This window comes from Salvelinus fontinalis, chromosome 20 (assembly GCF_029448725.1).
Source record: "Salvelinus fontinalis isolate EN_2023a chromosome 20, ASM2944872v1, whole genome shotgun sequence".
NCBI classification, from domain to species: Eukaryota; Metazoa; Chordata; class Actinopteri; order Salmoniformes; family Salmonidae; genus Salvelinus; species Salvelinus fontinalis.
This window is the reverse complement of record NC_074684.1, coordinates 19,318,933-19,338,909: the sequence shown is the minus strand read 5'-3', so window position 1 is coordinate 19,338,909 and position 19,977 is coordinate 19,318,933. Positions and strand designations below refer to the sequence as shown.

At 41.0% G+C, this 19,977-nt stretch overlaps 1 protein-coding gene across 1 annotated transcript; it reads right to left on the bottom strand.

The window, feature by feature from the left end:
* Nucleotides 1-15,321: 15,321 nt before the first annotated feature.
* LOC129817461 (cbp/p300-interacting transactivator 2-like) lies at nucleotides 15,322-17,771 on the bottom strand. The gene is made up of 2 exons (XM_055872732.1): nucleotides 17,537-17,771; nucleotides 15,322-17,193 (listed from the first exon to the last, which is right to left on the bottom strand). Exon 2 carries the CDS (start codon nucleotides 17,183-17,185, stop codon nucleotides 16,457-16,459), a length of 729 nt encoding a protein of 242 aa, XP_055728707.1. The 5' UTR covers nucleotides 17,186-17,193; nucleotides 17,537-17,771; the 3' UTR covers nucleotides 15,322-16,456.
* Nucleotides 17,772-19,977: the final 2,206 nt, after the last annotated feature.

The following is a 19,977-nucleotide window of genomic DNA, read 5'->3' as shown; positions in this document are numbered from 1 at the left end:
GGTTATTGTCACGACTTCCGCCAAAGTTGGTGCCTCTCCTTGTTCGGGCTGCGTCCGGCGCTCGTCGTCACCGGCTTTCTAGCTGCCACCGATCCATGTTTCTGTTTTCCATTTGTTATGTCTTGAGTGTACACACCTGGTTCCCATTAAGTTATTATTATTTCCCTATTTCCCTCTGGTTCCCATTATGTGTTGTGCGTGATTGTTCCTGTTATGTGTTAGTCTTGCGTGTTAGCGTTTGTTATTCCCTACGTGGATTTATTTGTACTGTATATTTTTCCCCGAGTAAAGAACGTTATTTTTACTCAGTTCTGTTTCCGCCGCTTGACTCCGTTCTCACCTATACACCACTAACGCTGACAGTTATCTTGTTGCACATACTGTACACAATAAGTAAAAAAAATAAAAAAAATAAAACACAAAACGAGAAAAATCTAACAAAAAAGCATATTTGGTTGGGAGAATGTAAAACGTCAGCCATGTTCTTCTGCGCCATCTTTGCAAGTGTGTGAGTGAACATGTGTGAAATGCTTGATAATGTATGTGATTTCAACGGAGAGGTATATTTCCTGGGGATTTTAAATATTGACTGGCTTTCATGAGGCTGCCCACTCAAGAGAAAGCTAAAAACTGTAACTAGTGCCTGCAACCTGGCTCAGGTTATCAGTCAACCTACCAGGGGAGTTACAAACAGCACAGGAATGAAATCATCAACATGTATTGATCACATCTTTACTAATGCTGCATACATTTGCTTGAAAGCAGTATCCAAATGCATTGGATGTAGTGATTACAATGTAGATGCCATATCTAGGAAAACCAAAATTCCAAAGGCTGGGCCTAATATAATGTATAAGAGGTCATACAATACGTTTTGTATTGATTCCTATGTTGTTGATGTAAAGAATATTTGTTGGTCCGTGGTGTGTAATGAGAGGCAACCAGACGCTGCACTTGACACATTTATGAAATTGCTTATCCCAGTTACTAATAAACATGCACCCATTAAGAAAATAACTGCAAAAACAGTTCAATCCCAGTGGTTTGATAAGGAATTGAAAACTTGTAGGGTTGAGAAGAATGAGGCAGAAAATGGCAAATAAGCCTGGCTGCACAACTGATTGGCAAACCTACTGCAAATTGAAAAATCATGTGACTAAACTGAATAAAAAGAAGAAACTACACATTGAAACAACGATAAATGACATAATGATGTCACGCCCTGGCCTTAGTTTTCTTTGTTTTCTTTATTATTTTAGGTCAGGGTGTGACATGGGGGATGTTTGTGTGTGTTTGTCTCGTCTTGGGTGGTTGGATTGTCTAGGGAGTTTTTGTAGAGTTCATGGGGTTGTGTTCAGTGTAGGTGTTTAGGTAAGTCTATGGTTGCCTGGAATGGTTCTCAATCAGAGACAGCTGTCTATCGTTGTCTCTGATTGGGAGCCATATTTAAGGCAGCCATAGGCATTAGGTAGGTTGTGGGTAATTGTCTATGCCTATGTTGCATGTGTGCACGTAGTTTGTATAGCGTCACGTTTTTGTATTAGTTTGTCAGTGTTCTTCAGTTGTCGTCTTCGTTATATATTAAAAGAAGATGTATTCATATCACGCTGCGCCTTGGTCCACTCTTTCACCTCAAGACGATCGTGACAAATGAATCATAGTAAAAAGGTTTGGAGCGCCTTAATTCTTATGGCTGCAATCCCGCTACCGGGATCGATATGACAACAGCCAGTGATAGTGCAGGGCGCCAAATTCAAAAAACAGAAATCTCATAATTAAAATTCCTCAGACATTCATGTGTCTTATATAATTTTTAAGGTAATCTTGTTGTTAATCCCACCAAAGTGTCCGATTTCAAATATGCTTTTCAGCGAAAGCATTACAAACGATTATGTTAGGTCACCACAAAACCACAATAAGCACAGCCATTTTCCCAGCGAAAGATAGCTTTCACAAAAACCAGAAATAGAGATAAAATTAATCACTAACCTTTGATTATCTTCATCAGATGACACTCATAGGACTTCATGTTACACAATACATGCATGTTTTGTTTGATAAAGTTAATATTTATATTAAAAGATCTGAGTTTACATTGGCGCGTTACATTCACTAGTTGCAAAAACATCAAGTGATTTTGCATAGCCACATCTATTCAACAGAAATACTCATCATAAATGTAGATGATAATATAAGTTATACACATGGAATTATAGATATACCTCTCCTTAATGCAACCGCTGTGTCAGATTTCAAAAAAACTTTATGGAAAAATAAACCATGCAATAATCTGAGACGGAGCTCAGAACAATAGTCAAATTAGCCGCCATGTTGGACTTAACAGAAACCAGAAAATACATGATAAATGTTTCCTTACCTTTGATGAACTTCATCAGAATGCAGTCCTAGGAATCCCAGGTCCATAATAAATGCTTGATTTGTTCGATAATGTCCGTTATTTATGTCCAATTAGCTACTTTCGAATTGTTTACCAAATGCCCTAACCAAAGTCTCAAAGCGCGTCCACTATAATGTGGCGAAATGTCCAAAACTTTCGTTACAGTCAGTAGAAACATGTCAAACGATGTACTGAATCAATCTTTAGAATGTTGTTAACACACATCTTGAATAACGTTCCAACCGGAGAATTACATCGACTTCAATTGACCGACGGAACAGAGCTCCCTCTCACATGAACGCGCCAGTTCAATGCGTGGGCACCTCATGGAAGTGATTACTCATTCCTGTCTCCTTCGGCCCCCCTTCACATTAGAGTAATCAGACAAAGTTCTATTGACTGTTGACATCTAGTGGAAGCCGTAGGAAGTGAAAACCCATCCATATCTCTCTGTATTTTCAATGAGAGCTTGGTTTAAAATCTGGCACCCCCAGAAAATATTCAAACAGGAAGTGGAACTTCTCAGGTTTTTGCCTGCCATATGAGTTCTGTTATACTCACAGACATAATTCAAACAGTTTTAGGAACTTCAGAGTGTTTTCTATCCAATACTAATAATAGTATGCATATATTACCAACTATGACATAGGAGCAGGCCATTTACTCTGGGCACCTCTGTGCACCTTTCATCCAAGATACTCAATACTGCCCCTTCAGCCATAAGAAGTTAAATGAAATTTGGGCAAAGGTCAAACTCTGCTCCATCATTCATTGAATCAGATGGCTCTTTCATCACAAAACCCACTGATATTGCCAACTACTTTAATGATTTTTTCATTGGCAAGATTTACAAACTTTGACACTACGCATCCAAGTATATCTGACCAAATTTTGAAAGACAAGGAATGTAATTTTGAATTCCGTCAAGTGCGTGTGGAAGAGCTGAAACAATTATTGATGTCTATCAACAATGACAAGCCACCTGGTGTCTGACAACTTGGATGGAAAATAACTGAGGATAATAGAACACGATATTGCCGCTCCTATTTGCTATATCTTCAATTTGAGCCTACTAGAACGTGTGTGCCCTCAGGCCTGGAGGGAAGCAAATTCCCCTACCTAAGAACAGTAAATCCCCCTTTACTGGCTCAAATAGCCAACCAATCGGCCTGTTACCAACCGTTAGTAAACTTTTGGGAAAAAATTGTGTTTGAACATATACAATGCTATTTTACAGTAAACAAATTGACAACATACTTTCGGCACGCTTATTGGGAAGGACATTCAACAAGCACAGCACTTACACAAATGACTGATGATTGGCTGAAATAAATTGATGATAAAAAATATTGTGGGGGCTGTTTTGTTAGACTTCAGTGCAGCTTTTGACATTATCGATCATAGTCTGCTGCTGGAAAAATTTATGTGTTATGGCTTTACAACCCCTGCTATATTATGGATAAAGAGTTACATGTCTAACAGAACACAGGGGGTGTTCTTTAATGGAAACCCATGCAACACAATCCAGGTAGAATCAAGAATTCTCCAGGGCAGCTATCTAGGACCCTTACTCTTTTCAGTTTTTACTAACGACATGCTTTGAGGAAAGCCAGTGTGTCTATGTATGCGGATGACTCAACACTATACACGTCAGCTACTACAGCAAGTGAAGTGACTGCAAACACTGAAATAACTGACACAAAGAGCTGCGTTTAGTTTCAGAATGGGTGGCAAGGAATAAGTTAGTCCTAAATATTTCAAAAACTAAAATCATTGTATTTGGGACAAATCATTCACTAAACCCTAAACCTCAACTAAATATTGTAATGAATAATGTGGAAATTGAGCAAGTTGAGGTGACTAAACTGCTTGGAGTAACCCTGGATTGTAAACTGTCATGGTCAGAACATATTGATACAATAGTAGTTAAGATGGGGAGAAGTCTGTCCATAATAAAGCACTGTTCTGCCTTCTTAACAGCACTATCAAAAAGGCAGGCCCTACAAGCCCTAGTTTTGTTGCACCTGGACTAATGTTCAGTTGTGTGGCCAGGTGCCAAAAAGAGAGACTTAAGAAAAAATTGTAATTGGCTCAGAACAGGGCAGCACAGCTGGCCCTTAGAGAGCTAACATTAATAATATGCATGTCAGTCTCTCCTGGCTCAAAGTGGAGGAGAGATTGATTTCATCACTACTTGTATTTGTGAGAGTTTTTGACATTTGAATGCACCGAGCTGTCTGTTTGAACTACTGGCACACAGCTCAGACACCCATGCATACCAACAGAGGTCTCTTCATGGTAGGCGCACAGAACTATATAGAACCATGACTACATGGACCTCTATTCCACATCAAGTAACTCATTCAAGCAGTACAATTAGATAAGAAAATATATAAAAATACACCTTATGGAACAGCGTGTGAAGCAACACAAACATAGGCACAGACACATGCATACAAACACACAATAACATACGCACTATACACACGTAAACATGGATTTTATGATTGTAGAGAGCCCGGACTTGAACCTGATCGAACATCTCTGGGCAGTGACGCTCTCCATCCAACATGACAGAGCTTGAGCGGATCAGCAGAGAAGAATGGGAGAAACTCCCCAAATACAGATGTGCCAAGCTTGTAGCCCCATTTTTTTTCTTTTTTCCCCCAACCTTTATTTAACTAGGCAAGTGGCCTCTGTCGTGATGTTGCTGTCAGTAATGCGATGGCGGCTATTCATTGAATAATTACATACCACGTTCAATTATTACGCGATTAAATTAATCATATAACAATTTAATTAAGTAGTAATCTGTGGCACCACGGGTAAAGTTTATTTAACGAGTTACCGTTTCCCGAATTAACTAAAATATTAGAATATCTCGATATACTCTCCCGTCATCCATGAATAATTTTCCTCTACTTCAGTCTGAACGTCGTAATATCCTATAAATCTGCATGAACCCTAGTCTCCATGACGAATCAGCTTACACAAATTGGCTTAATTATTTATTTACTAACTAATGAAATAATCACACAGAAATACATAAACACACACACAGTATAGTATTGAATATTAACATAATGCAATGAAAAGTCCCTAGTGGACTAACCCAATATGATGGCTGGTTACACAACGGAAGGGGGTGGGGAACAAAAGTGCAGGAGGAGGAGAGACAACGGGATTCAGCTATCATACATACAGTTGAATAATATGCTCATCGTAAATGTGGATATTAAGCACCCTAACAACCGCTCATTTGGATTTAGGATTGCAATACATATTTACGCTTGTTTGTCTTTGTCGTTTCGCTCTGTTGAAAACGCCCGATCAGTCTGTGGAGTCAATCAACAGAAAGTCTCTGGTTGTGTAAGTGCCTGGTAGTCCACCAGAGGTCACCCATGTCCTTTGTAGTTGTAGTAGGTTGGTCTATGAGTGTCTGTTAGAACAGGTCTTCCAGAGGTATACCACGTGGTATTCAGCGGGCCTCGCCCTTCACTCTGTTTGTTTAGAATAGATACCCTAGAGATACCTATAGTGGAGAGGAAATTGTTCTTTGTCTCTCGTCTTCGATCGAGTTTCCTAGGCTAACAGCTGCAGACTAAATGTTCCTGTGTAGTCTTCTTCTTTGAGAGAGAGAGTTTCAGAGGGTCTTACCATTTTCTGGTATTGTAGTTTCAAACTATTTTGCCATATCCAGCTCGCGCTGTAGTTCGACTGGTCTTTAGTTTTTAACCATTTCTCAGCAGTGTAGCCACCTCTTCACCTTGTCTGGTCTTCTCTGTGGAAAGTTTCAGAGTTTCTAACCATTCGTACCTTTCATCTCACGCTATCAGGCACGCTTGTCTAATGTAGAGTCTAACCATTTTACATGTCCGGCTTACCGTCCGTATACTGGTCTGTAGAGATTCCACCCATTTGTACGTGTGGATGGCCCTCACGTTCTCTGGTCTAATGTAAATTTTGTTAGCGGTCCTTTTATGCCCTTGCCTTGGAGGGCGGTTCCATCACGCTGCCACAAGGTCTGTGCTCACATGTGCGTGCTTACTGACTCGGTAAAACTTTACATGAAAAACAATTATCTCATTTAGAAGGCTAAAATCACATTTCATCTTCTCACAAATAGTTTCATATTTAATCATATAAGTTCCACAACATGTAAATCTGAAAATTGGGACGTATACATTTGTAAAGTTACCGTTATTTGGTTATACCGTCCTTAATGATATCACACAACAACAACTGAGCTGACATAATTGTTCTTTAAGTCCCTTACGACCAATTCCCACATTCTTTGTGTTGGGAATATTGTCTCAAAGTCCAACCTTTTACGTCATTTAGCAGACGCTCTTATCCAGAGCGACTTACAAATTGGAAAGTTCATACATATTCACCCTGATCCCCCCCGTGGGAATTGAACCCTAGTCCCCCCGTGGGAATTGAACCCACAACCCTGGCGTTGCAAGCGCCATGCTCTACCAACTGAGCCACACAGGACCGTTGATGTTACAGTACTGCAAAGCCTCTCTCTGTTGTAACAAAGGGATTTTTAAATTCCATTTCTGCAGAGTGGGAGAGAGACTTCCTGCAAGGTATTTACGACAGTCATAAAACTGGCCAACTTCCTCCACTACTCCCCCTTCCTCTCTGGTGGTGGAGCGGGGGCTCTCTCCGATCCTCACCTAGGAGGGAAAGTTAGGACACCTCCATCATACCCAAGAAGACTCAAGGCTGTAATTGCTGCCAAAGAAGCTTCAACAATGTACTGAGTAAAGGATCTGAATACTTATGTAAATGTGATATTCAGATTTTTTATTTAATTATTAGCAAAAATTTCAAAAAACCTGTTTTTGCTTTGTCATTATGGGGTATAGTGTGTAGAATAAGGCTGTAACGTAACAAAATGTGGAAGTATCTGAATACTTTCTGAATGCACTGTAGCCATCAGCAGAGAGCATCAGAAAATCTACCTAGCCACCATTCACATGTACTTGCTAATGCGAGATAATTGCTACAGCAATACTGATCTTAGGGAGGCCATCAGTCTGTACAAAGGGAAATATAACTCTCAATGTCCTCCATGTATTTAGTCCTTTATAAATGTCTCACTAATTACTACACAGAGCTAGAGAGAGAGAGAGATTTTGACAATGCGCTCAAGGCTTAATTATATCAATGAGTGCTTGCAGCTCAATTGTTTATAATGTCCTCTACCTCAAAGAGAAGACGTTCAACAGAATCAGAGACCGTTCCATCCTGAGTAAGATGTATTGGTAGACAGCAAATTAACCTTGGTTGTAGCTTTTCATCTATAATGAACAAAAATATAAATGCAATATGTAAAGTGTTGGTCCCATGATTCATAAGCTGAAATAAAAGATCCCAGAAATTGCCCATATGCACAAAAAAGCTTATTTCTCTCAAATGTTGTGCACAAATTTGTTTACATCGCTGTTAATGAGCATTTCTCATTTGCCAAGATAATCCATCCACCTGACAGGGGTGGAATATCAAATAGCTGATTAACAGCATGTGTAACCGGTATGAAATGGCTAACTAGTTAGCGGGGTGCGTGCTAATAGTGTTTCAATCGGTGACATCACTCGGTCTGAGACCTTGAAGTAGTTGTTTCCCTTGCTCTGCAAGGGTCGTGGCTTTTGTGGAGCGATAGGTAACAAGGCTTCGAGGGTGACTGTTGTCGATGTGTGCAGAGGAGCCCAGGTAGGGGCGAGGAGAGGGACGGAAGCAAAACTGTGACATTGATGCTGTTGATCCGGATCACTGGTTGCTGCGGAAAAGGAGGACGTTAAAGGGGGGTGACTGTAACCGGTGTGAAATTGCTAGCTAGTTAGTGGGGTGCGCGCTAATAGCGTTTCAATCGGTGACGTCACTTGCTCTGAGACCTTGAAGTAGTTGTTTCCCTTGCTCTGCAAGAGCCACGGCTTTTGTGGTACGATAGGTAACGATGCTTTGTGGGAGGCAGTTGTTGATGTGTGCAGAGGGTCCCTGGTTCGAGCACAGGAGGAGAGGGACGGTAGCAATATTGTTACACATGATCATTCCACAGGTGCACTTGGTACTCGGGACAATAAACGTCCACTTTAAAATGTGCCGTTTTGTCACACAACACAATGCCACAGATGTTTCAAGTTGAGGGAGTGTGCAATTGGCATGCTGACATCAGGAATGTCCACCAAAGCTGTTGCCAGAGAATTTAATGTTAATTTCTCTACCATAAGCTGCCTCTAATGTCGTTAGACACTGGCCTCACAACCGCAGACCAGGACCTCTGATTCCGGCTTCTTCACCAGCGGTATTGTCTAAGACCAGTCACCCAAACAGCTGATGAAATTGCGGAGTATTCCTGTCTGTTATAAAGCCCTTTTGTGGGGAAAAACTCATTCTGCTTGTCTGTGCCTGGCTCCCCAGTCCATAGATTAGGGCCTAACATATTTATTTCAATTGACTGATTTCCTTATATGAACTGTAACTCAGTAAAATCGTTGAAATTGTTGCATGTTGCGTTTATATTTTTGTTCAGTATAGATTTAACATCACACTTAACCATCTTCCTGTCGGATTGATCAAAGGCGTTTGTTATATTAAACTGATTCAGTGTATAGGGAGCCTAGAAACAAATGAATGTGCTATAAATAATTATTATAAATTATTTATTTATGTCAAAAGTCTCTGTAATAGACTAGAAACTATTAAGTATCGGCGGTAAGTTTATTCATTAACAAAATCTATTATGTCTTCCATGTACTTTCAGAAAGTTCCTTTCATCTTTGCTTGGCTCTGACTGACACTATATGATACGATTGCTTTACTGCTAGGCACCAGTATAATTGGCACAATCAAACATTCCTTAGTCAAATGTGGACCTGCTCCGCTCTTGCCAACTCACATTCCAGTGCTGCAGTAGCTGTTCTAAAAGGTAGGATACCCTGAGTGCATGTTACATAAGCAACAGAGATCTAAAGCATTGCTTTAATTTGACCCAAGGTGACTCTTTCCTTTTCGTGGAGTTGAGTTGGAGTCCTGCAGTATGTGCAGTGAATTTGTAAGTGAAGCGCAAAGAAAGCTTTGTGGTATGATTTCAGAACAACTTTGGGACAGAAAGCTTTGTGGTATGATTTCAGAACAACTTTGGGACAGAAAGCAATTGCTTGTTTAAATCAAACATACTGTAGACCAACGATCAGATGATCTGACCATGAAAGCTGACTATATGTTTGATCTGGTGTTTCATGTACTGTATCTCCACTGGTCTTAGATGTGGCAAATATCTACATGCTTTTTCATCTTTGGGGATTTTATACTGTGTATCTCTCTTGATCAATGTCAATCTACATTCTGTTTCGGTCTCCTACAGCATTACAGGCCCTAGCTGCTCTCCTCCTCTCATATCAGATTCATTGGGAACCAAGACACTCTCTTGCTTTAACACTCCAGAGAACCTGAACATGTCATTAAAGAAAGATAAGTTGGAGAGATACACTGTCAGAGAAGTCAGTGGAGTGTATCTTGTATGTGCAAGATGAAAGTGGCCCTGTTACACAGTTCTACATGTGCATTTTGAATGTATAACTTTTCTGCAACGTGACTCCTCTCCAACATGATGCCTCAGAAACAGAATGTAGATTGACATTGATCAAGAGAGATACACAGTATAAAATCCCCAAAGATGAAAAGCATGTACATATTTGCCACATCTAAGACCAGTGGAGATATGAAATATCTCATGAAATATTGCTGGTGCTGGGTACAAATAGAATTAAAGGCAACCCAGAGGGATCTGCACTATCCAAGGTACTCTCTCTCACCTTGGGATGGAAAGAAGAAGAGGCATAGTGCTCAGGAGGAGAGAGAGTACCTTGGATAGTGCAGATCCCTCTGGGTTGCCTTTAATTCTATTTGTACCCAGCACCAGCAATATTTCATGGGATATTTCATATCTCCACTGGTCAGGAGGAGCACTATGCCTCTTCTTCTTTCCATCCCAAGGTGAGAGAGAGTACCTTGGATAGTGCAGATCCCTCTGGGTTGCCTTTAATTCTGTTTGTACCTGGCACCTGCATATCTTCTGCAGCGAGGGATTCTGACTGGAGATTTGTGATGTCTGCCATCTCATTCACAGCGGGTTTCAACTCAACTACCTTTTTTCCACCTTCTCCTAAGTTTAAATTGTTGTGAATTTCCTAAATACTTCTTTTGAGTCTCATACTTAGTCTTAGTTGGTGATCTTTTAACACAGAACACCATAGATAAACACTAAGATTGTCTATACATGTACACATTTTTGTCAAATCTTTTGGACTGTCAGTCCTTGCATCCATAGCTTTGTCTGTGAATCTGAATGGTTACAGTTTTACAGCATAATCCATCAGTTTCCAAAGAGTGGCAGGGTTAGGGTGTTGAAATTACAGATTGGTTCTTTAAATGGTGGGGATCAAGTTTTCAACAAAAAATCTGTGCACACCTGTGAGCAAAATTAATCACAAAGCATTTAGCCTTTTTTAAGGACATGCAATTGTATTTCTTCTTCTAGAAACTGTAAAAATACAAATCAGGGCTTGTTTGCACACTCGACAAGGTGTTAATGGCACACAGATTGACCAGCAGAGCAATAGCTATGGTTTTTGGCATAATGATACCCCTCTTCACTGTAGTACATCCCTGCCAACTGTCCCTAAGACAGTTCTGTGTCTATATGAAGAATCATGGTCGTGCTGAAGCTGAGGTATATTGAGGTAAATATGGAATGTTGGGAGCCAATAGGGCATATAATTTTGTCTGAGTGAAATTAATACACAGTGCATTCGGTAAAAAGTTTTCAGACCCCTTGACTTTTTACACATTTTTGTTACTTTACAGCCTTATTCTAAAATGGATCAAATAAAATAAAATCCCCATCAATCTACACACGATACCCCATAATGACAAATTAAAACAGGTTTTTAGAAAACAGAAATACCTTATTTACATAAGTATTCAGACTCCTTGCTATGAGACTTGAAATTGAGCTCAGGTGCATCCTGTTTTCATTGATCATTCTTCAGATGTTTCTACAAATTGATTAGAGTCCACCTGTGGTAAATTCAATTGATTGGACATTTGGAAAGGCACACACCTGTCTATTTAAGGTCCCACAGTTGACAGTGCATGTCAGAGCAAAAACCAAGCGATGAGGTCCAAGGAATTGTCCATAGAGCTCCGAGACAAGATTTTTGTCGAGGCACAGATTTCTGGAAGTATACCAAAAAATGTCTGCAGCATTGAAGGTCTCCAAGAATGCAGTGGCCTCCATCATTCTTAAATGGAAGAAGTTTGGAACCACCAAGACTCTTCCTAGAGCTGGCCGCCCGGCCAAATTGAGCAATCAGGGGAGAAGGGCCTTGGTCAGGGAGGTGACCAAGAACCCAAAGGTCACTGACAGAGCTCTAGAGTTCCTCTGTGGAGGTGGGAGGACCTTCCAGAAGGACAACCATCTCTGGAGCACTCCACCAATCAGGCCTTTATGGTAGAGTGGCCAGATGGAAGCCACTCCTCAGTAAAAAGCACATAACAGCCCGCTTGGAGTTTGCCAAAAGGCACCTAAAGACTCTCAGACCATGAGAAAAAAGATTCTCTGGTTTGATGAAACCAAGATTGAACTATTTGGCCTGAATGCCAAGCGTAATGTCTGGAGGAAACCTGGCACCATCCTTACGGTAAAGAATGGTGGTGGCAGCATCAAGCTTTGAGGATGTTTTTCAGCTGCAGGGACGGGGAGACGAGTCAGGATTGAGAGAAAGATGAATGGAGCAAAGTAGAGAGATCCTTGATGAAAACATGCTCCAGAGTGCTCAACACCTCAGATTGGGGAAAATGTTCACCTTCCAACAGCACAACAACCCTTAGCCAACAGCCAAGACAATGCAGGAGTGGCTTCGGGACAAGTCTCTGAATGTCCTTGAGTGGCCCAGCCAGAGCTCGGACTTGAACCCGATCAAACATCTCTGGAGAGACCTGAAAATAGCTGAGCAGCAACGCTGCCCATCCAACCTGACAGAGCTTGAACAGATCTGCAGAGAAGAATGGGAGAAACTCCCCAAATACAGGTGTGCCAAGCATGTAGCGTCCTACCCAAGAAGACTCAAGGCTGTAATTGCTGCCAAAGGTGCTTCAACAAAGTACTGAGTAAAGGGTCTGAATACTTATGTAAATGTAAAAATGTCTGTTTTTTATTAGTAATACATTTGTTAAAAACAATGTAATCAATTTTAGAATAAGGCTGTAACGTAACAAAATGTGGAAAAAGTCAAGAGGTCAGAATACTTTCCGAATGCACTGTATACTGAACAAAAATATAAACGCAACTTGTAAAGTGTTGGTCCCATGTTTCATGAGCTGAAATAAAAGATCCAAGAAATGTTCCATATGCACAAAAAGCGTATTTCTCTCAAATGTTGTGCACAAATGTGTTTACATCCCTGTTAGTGAGCATTTATCTTTTTCCAAGATAATCCATCCACCTATCAGGCGTGGCATATCAAGAAGTTGATTAAACAGCATGATCGTTACACAGGTGCACCTTGTGCTGGGGTCAATAAAAGGCCACTCTAAAATGTGCAGTTTTGTCACACAGCACAATGCCACAGATGTCTACAGTTTTCAGAGAGCATGCAATTGGCATGCTGACTGCAGGAATTTCTAACAGAGCTGTTGCCAGAGAATTTAATGTTAATTTCTCAACCATAAGCCGCATCCAACGTCATTGGCAGTACATCCAACGGAACTCACAACAACAGGTCATGTGTAACCACGCCAGCCCAGGACCTCCACATCCGGCTTCTTAATTTGCAGGATCATCTAAGGAGGGGTGTGGGGTTGCTGAGGAGTATTTCTGTTTGTAATAAAGCCCTTTTGTGGGGAAAAACTCCCTCTGATTGGCAGGGCCTGGCTTCCCAGTGGGTGGGCCTGGCTCCCAAGTTGTTGGGCCCAAGCCCTCCCAGGCCCAGCCATGGCTCCGCCCCTGTGAAATCCATATATTAGGGCCTAATGAATTTATTTAAATTGACTGATTTCCCTCTATGAACTTTAACTCAGTAAAATCTTTGAAATTGTTGCATGTTGTGTTTACATTTTTGTTCGGTATAATTAAAGGGATTGCACAGCACACTTCACAAAGACAAGGGTCTCAAATTGCTAACCTACTGTATTGATGTGTCAATTTAGTTTTTTATAGTCAATGACACCAATTTCAGGAATTATAGCAATTTACTGATAACCCTTCAACTCTTCAGTCTCTCTCTGCTAACAAATCAAGCTTCTTTAAAAAAAAGTGTGTCCTCTGAATCTAATCCTTTCTTCGTTATGAAAGGGATGACTGATTTGGAAATGGGGGAAAAAACCTCAAGGACAATACAGGGTAGCATGCCTCTGGGATGAATGAGTCTCCACTTCAATATTCAGTAAAAATCTCACCTGGGACTCATCTCCCTGCACTTTTATTAGTCTCAATTATTGATTTATGCCGTGTTTAAAATTCTCTTCAAATTAACTCCCTGTAATAGATACATAAATTAGGAGTGAACAGTCAGTAGTATAATTGCCTTAGCTGAGAAACGGTTCAGGTCTCGTCAGACAGTGAGAGAGAGCTCAACAGATGAAGCCACCGAACATTAGCATGGTAAAGGTTAGACGCCTGCAGCGTTACATCTCATGGTTCATTCCATAATCTCATTGAGTACTTCCTAGTGGCACTCCAGTCTCATTTTCACCTAATTTAACACCTGATTTACTTAACAAAAGGCACATGTCAATAGGTGGTCCAGGTAAGTCATGACATAGCACAAGTGGGGGGGGGGGGGGGGTTCTATGTTGCTCCTCTATTGTTCCTCAAGCACTTCCCTTCAAACTAACTACTTGAATGCCCTACTCCTTGAAGTTTGCAGTTGTGTCTTAAAGACACCATTTTGCTCAAAACATATATTTTTTACCCTGTAGTGTTTGTGCTTTACTGTATTTATATCGCTTTTCAACAGTGAAAGTTTAAAAATCACTGGAGGACGTCTGTATGTGTTTGGTTCCTCTCTCTCTCGCACCATTAAGGATCCATAAAAACAGGTATTATGGGCTGAATAGTCTAAATGTCATTTCATAGTTTGTCATCCAAGGAAAGTGTTAAATCTTTTACATTTTTTAAATCTTATTTACAGTTTGGCAAAAACAATATGAGTGTACTTATTAACTAGCTTGACAAAAAGACAGACCTTATGCCATCAGCATTCAATGGCAGTGCCTTCTCACATGGCATATCAAGCATAACTAAAAACAGTATCACATTAGATCATTGTCCAATACCTGCAGTGGCATCATTGTAAATAATAAATAACACAGGTGTGTTATCTTAGTTTCAAGGACAAAGTGAAGCTCATTGCACTGTTTTTCTATGCATGCATAGTTTCAATCACAGAGATGCAAAACACTAGACTTCTTTGTAATACCTATGTAATAAGTACTAGAATTGTTAGGTTGTTGGGTATTTTTAGGCTGTATGCATCATTAGTGGTTAGTCTCAGAAGTACACTCTTAGAAAAAAAGGTGCTATCTCGAACCTAAGAGTGTAGTATTTCCTCACAACAGTAACCGGGCGCCGATGACGTGGATATTGATTAAGGCAGCCCCCCGCACTTCTCTGATTCAGAGGAGTTGGGTTAAATGCAGAAGACACATTTCAGTTGAATGCATTCAGTTGTACAACTGACTAGGTATCCCCCTTTCACTAACTACAACTTTGGAACCATGTGAACCAAACTGAAATCTGAATGTAAAAGGATAGTTGTTTTTTGTCCTGCCACTATGCAAAAGTATGCAACAACAAACCCCACAAATTGAAAACACATGGAACGGATGCCAACACCCACAATCACACCATGTTCACTTCAGTAATGCACTTCAGCTGCTTTATTCATGTTTGCAAATTAAAATAGAATAAATTACAAAAATACTGTCCAACTTTCCTTGAAAGCTTCAACACAGTAGTATTGCCATGTATCGCATACACTAAATAAGCACAGTGGTGTCAATTCTCAGAACTGATGAGGAAGAAAACGTCCTGTGAAATTATACTCTCTACCTTGATAACATTCCACACCATTTATTGTCCACAAAGGAAAGAGCAGGGGGGAGGGGGCCGGGTATTCAAGCGAGGAGTATCCTTTTTCCAAAGACAATATTTTGTCTCACTCTTTCTACCAGACAGGTCCCATTTAAGCATGTGGACAATACCCACACCTCAACACATCACTCCCTCTGTTATTGAAGGATCCACATCTCTCCTACAATTAACCTTTACAATAACCGAGACGCCAAGTTCACTCACACCGCATCCTGGCTGGGATACAAGCAATGTTAGAAAGACATTTGCAGGGGAGAAGAAGAAAACACAAGTTGTAGTTCTCTTCCATAATAGACAAATCATTTTACATTACAGATATCTGATAAGTATATCGCCACAAAATTGTACAGTATATTATTGTAGGGAACAATGACACAGCACTTGTCTACAAGCATGTTTCTTAACCACTTAGATCATTTAGAATATGGTTCATTTGCAATTCATAATAATTCAACATTTTCTGTCACCCAAAATGTTTGAATGAGGCAGGAAAATAAATATACCAAGCACACCATTGTACATCTCTATTTTCTTTGAGGACTATTCAAATAAGCAGACAGCTCTACTCCAGTAGGTTTTCTTGATTTCCCATGTTCAGTTGTTCAATTAAGTAATGATGCATTTCATGGATTTGAAGATTTTCCTTCTGACAGACTCGATTGAGGTTGTAGTGCATTCCTACCCAAACAAACTAATTTCCATGATGTCTGCAGTGCAGTGTAAGCCTATTACCCCCCAAATATTAGAGGAATTTATCTAGTATAGCCTACATGTTTGAATGGTTCTCCATTGGTATATTGCAGATCTCTCTCGAATGCTTGAGTTTAAGAGACAAACAGGAATGTTTTAAAGTCTGTTTGAGTAGATGACTGTATAAGTCCACTTGCTGAGAATTAACAACTCACTCGGCTTGGCTGTTGCTTACATACAAAGTCTGTCATGAAATCAAACTCGTTCTGTCCTAACCACAGCTCAGGTAGCTCCTTTATTCGGTCCAGCCCCATCTCAATGACCAGAGACATCAAGACCTCCTCATCAATAAAGTCCGTGTCAATGACGTTGGGGGGCAGTATTGCAGCAGGCAAATGGTGCGCCTGTGGAGGCAAACTGGACGTGCTGTGTTTCGCGTTGCCATCTCTGAACTGTTGTCCTGTCCCGTTAAGTTGATGATTCGCAGGATGTAACTCATGCATATAATGATGATGAGAGGGATGTGTATGGTGGCTGTAGTACTGCGTGTTGAGCTTTTGTAACTGCATGCTTGCCGCGAGCTGTCCTTGAGTGGGGACGGCGGCGGTGGGTCCCACAAATTGAGAGCTATAGCGCGCACCGGGAGGCATGTTGCCGTTTGGGTGTCCAGCGTTTACATTTACATTCCCCGACCCCACTGAATGTCTAATTCCGTGGTTAGATGTTACATTTCCCCCTCCGTAGTGCAAATGATCTCCCATAATACCAGTAGTGTAGCCATGCTGCTGTTGCTGCTGCTGCTGTTGTTGCTGATGGTGTAGTGGGTTCGAGAACTGCCCCATGCCCATTCTGCGTGCTGGGTGGTGATGGTGGAGACCATTAATAGCTTCAGGGAATCGTCCATGGTTCATTGCCATCATGCGGTCTACCATTCCCCAAGCTGTCACAAATTTAAAAACAAAATTACATTTGCATCGACAGGATAAGACAAACACCATTAGCGTATCCAATAAATTACGCACAATGACAGTGGAAAGGATTATCACCCAGTAAATAGTTTTGCTGTTAAAGCCTTCAAAAAAGTATTTAGAAGCACACTTCCCATGCAAAACATTAATATTAGACACTATGTATACAATGTAACTTCAGACTGGTTCACAATAACAGAGCTGCAAGGTTGTATCAAATGTCTCCGTGATATTGTAATTACTTTTTTTTTCAGTGTATAAATTTCCCGCAGGTCACTCCTAAACTGTTGTCCATACACAAAACTTGCTCTTTACCTCCTTGACTGGATCCCTTGGATGTGGTTCCGCTGTCAGCACAACACGAGTAACTATATCAGTCCAGTTTAAGCGATATGTAGTCCCAACTCAGTGAACACTGTGCATTCTGAAAACCAAGATAGCGTACTTTCAACCTAAACTCAGAAAAAATAAAAAACTGTTTCAAGCGCCCTCGCCCAGTGCTGATATACTATACAACCAGTCATGGGCGGAGCGAGCCAAATCTTGAATCTGACGAGACAAAAGTCTGGATTCAGGATCGCAAAAAATGTGGAGCAGAGCCTTCGCCACCCTCCCGCACCAATCGCCTCCCAGCAGCAGCAGTTTCACAGCAGAAACATCGAGGCACATTACCTCATTGCAGCTATTTCTGTTTAAGTCAAGAGTGGGAAAACATTAACTCACTTTTCACACCTTTGGAAAGTTCAACATGCATAGAAGCTGTTCCCCAATTTTGCGCAAAGAGGTGAGAAAATGACCAAATGGCCAGATTATTAGGCTATCTATTGACTCCTAAAACTGGTCAGGATCTATACATATACCAATTCATAAAACTATATCATTTTTAGCGATTTTTAGCGTATATCACTATAGCGTTTTTATATCAGTATTTAACATTTCTGACATGTTGAGAGACACATGAATACAGTTGGAACAGTGGAAATAATCCAATGCTTCTGCAGCCTTTGCTGGTTCCATGTTTTATGAATATCCAAACGCGTCTGCAGGCGTGCGGTACGTGCGCCCTGCTCCTAGCGGTTGTCACTGATGTTTTGATCAGCCACACTCCTGCTCAGTGCTCTGTAAACAAACCTGATCACCTCAACCAATGTACTGTTTTTGCCTCAAACCTGACTATGCCCACTGCTGTACACAAAAACATATCCTGTTGCTTCTCCTGAGGGTACAAAGCATATGCGGCTGCTGTGTGGAGGACAGCTCATAATAATGGCTGGAATGGAGCTAATGGAATGGCATCAAACACATGGAAACCATGTGTTTGATATATTTGATACCATTCCCTTGATTCGGCTCCAGTCATTACCACGAGCCCGTCCTCCCCAATTAAGGTGCCACCAACCTCCTGTGGTACAAATCAAATCAAATTGTATTGGTCACATACGTACACATGGTTAGCAGATATTAGTGTGACTGTAGTGAAATGCTTGTGCTTCTAGTTCCGACAGTGCAGTAATATCTAACAAGTAATCTAACAATTCCACAACAACTACCTAATACACTCAAATCTAAAGGGATGGAATAAGAATATGTACATATAAATATATGGATGAGAGATGACTGAGTGGCATAGACAAGATGCAATAGATGGTATACAATACAGTATATACTGTACATATGAGATGAGTAATGTAAGATATGTAAACATTATTAAAGTGGCATTATTTAAAGTGACTAGTGATCCATTTATTAAAGTGGCCAATGATTTCGGGTCTATCTGTAGGCAGCAGCCTCTCTGTGTTAGTGATCATTTCTTCAGCCTTTGAGGTTGAAGAGGCATTGTTGTGCCTTCTTCACCACACTGTCTGTGTGGGTGGACCATTTCACTTTGTCCGTGATGTGTACGCCAAGGAACTTTCCATCTTCTCCAATGCTGTCCCGTTGATGTGGATAGGGGGGTACTCCCTCTGCTGTTTCCTGAAGTCCACAAGCATCTCCTTTGTTTTATTGACATTGAGTGAGAGGTTGATTTCCTGACCCCACACTCTGAGTGCCCTCACCTCCTAACTGTAGGCTGTCTTGTTGTTGTTGGTAATCAAGCCCACTACTGTTGTGTCGTCTGCAAACTTGATGATTGAGTTGGAGGCTTGGACCCAATTGCACAGAGCGGGGTTGAGACCCAGGGTCTCAAGCATAATGTCAATGTACAACATTCTTACATAGATATTCCTCTTGTCCAGATGGCGGATAGGGCAGTGTGCAGTGTGATGTGGACCTGTTGGGGCGGTATGCAAACTGAAGTGGGTCTAGGGTGGCAGGTAAGGTGGAGGTGATATGATCCTTGACTAGTGTCTAAAAGCACTTCATGATGACAGACGTGAGTGCTACGGGGCGACAGTAATTTAGTTCAGTTATCTATGCCTTCTTGGGGCACTTTCAGTTCTGCGCGAATGCCGCCATCTATCCACGGTTTCTGGTTAGGGTATGTTTTAATAGCCACATTGTGTACAACATCTCCAATGCACTTCCTTATAAACTCACTCACTGAATCAAAATATAAATCAATGTTATTCTCTGAGGCTGCCTGGTACATTTCCCAGTCCGTGTGATCAAAACTATCATGAAGCGTGGATTCCGATTGGTCAGACCAGCATTGAATGCTTCTTGCCACAGGTATATCCTGTTTGAGTTTCTGCCTATAGGACGGTAGGAGCAAAATAGAGTCGTGGTCGGATTTGCCAAAGGGAGGGCAGGGGAGG

Coding starts and splice junctions, on each gene's coding strand:
- LOC129817461 (XM_055872732.1), bottom strand. CDS start 17,185: ATGGTAGACCGCATGATGGCAATGAACCATGGACGATTCCCTGAAGCT.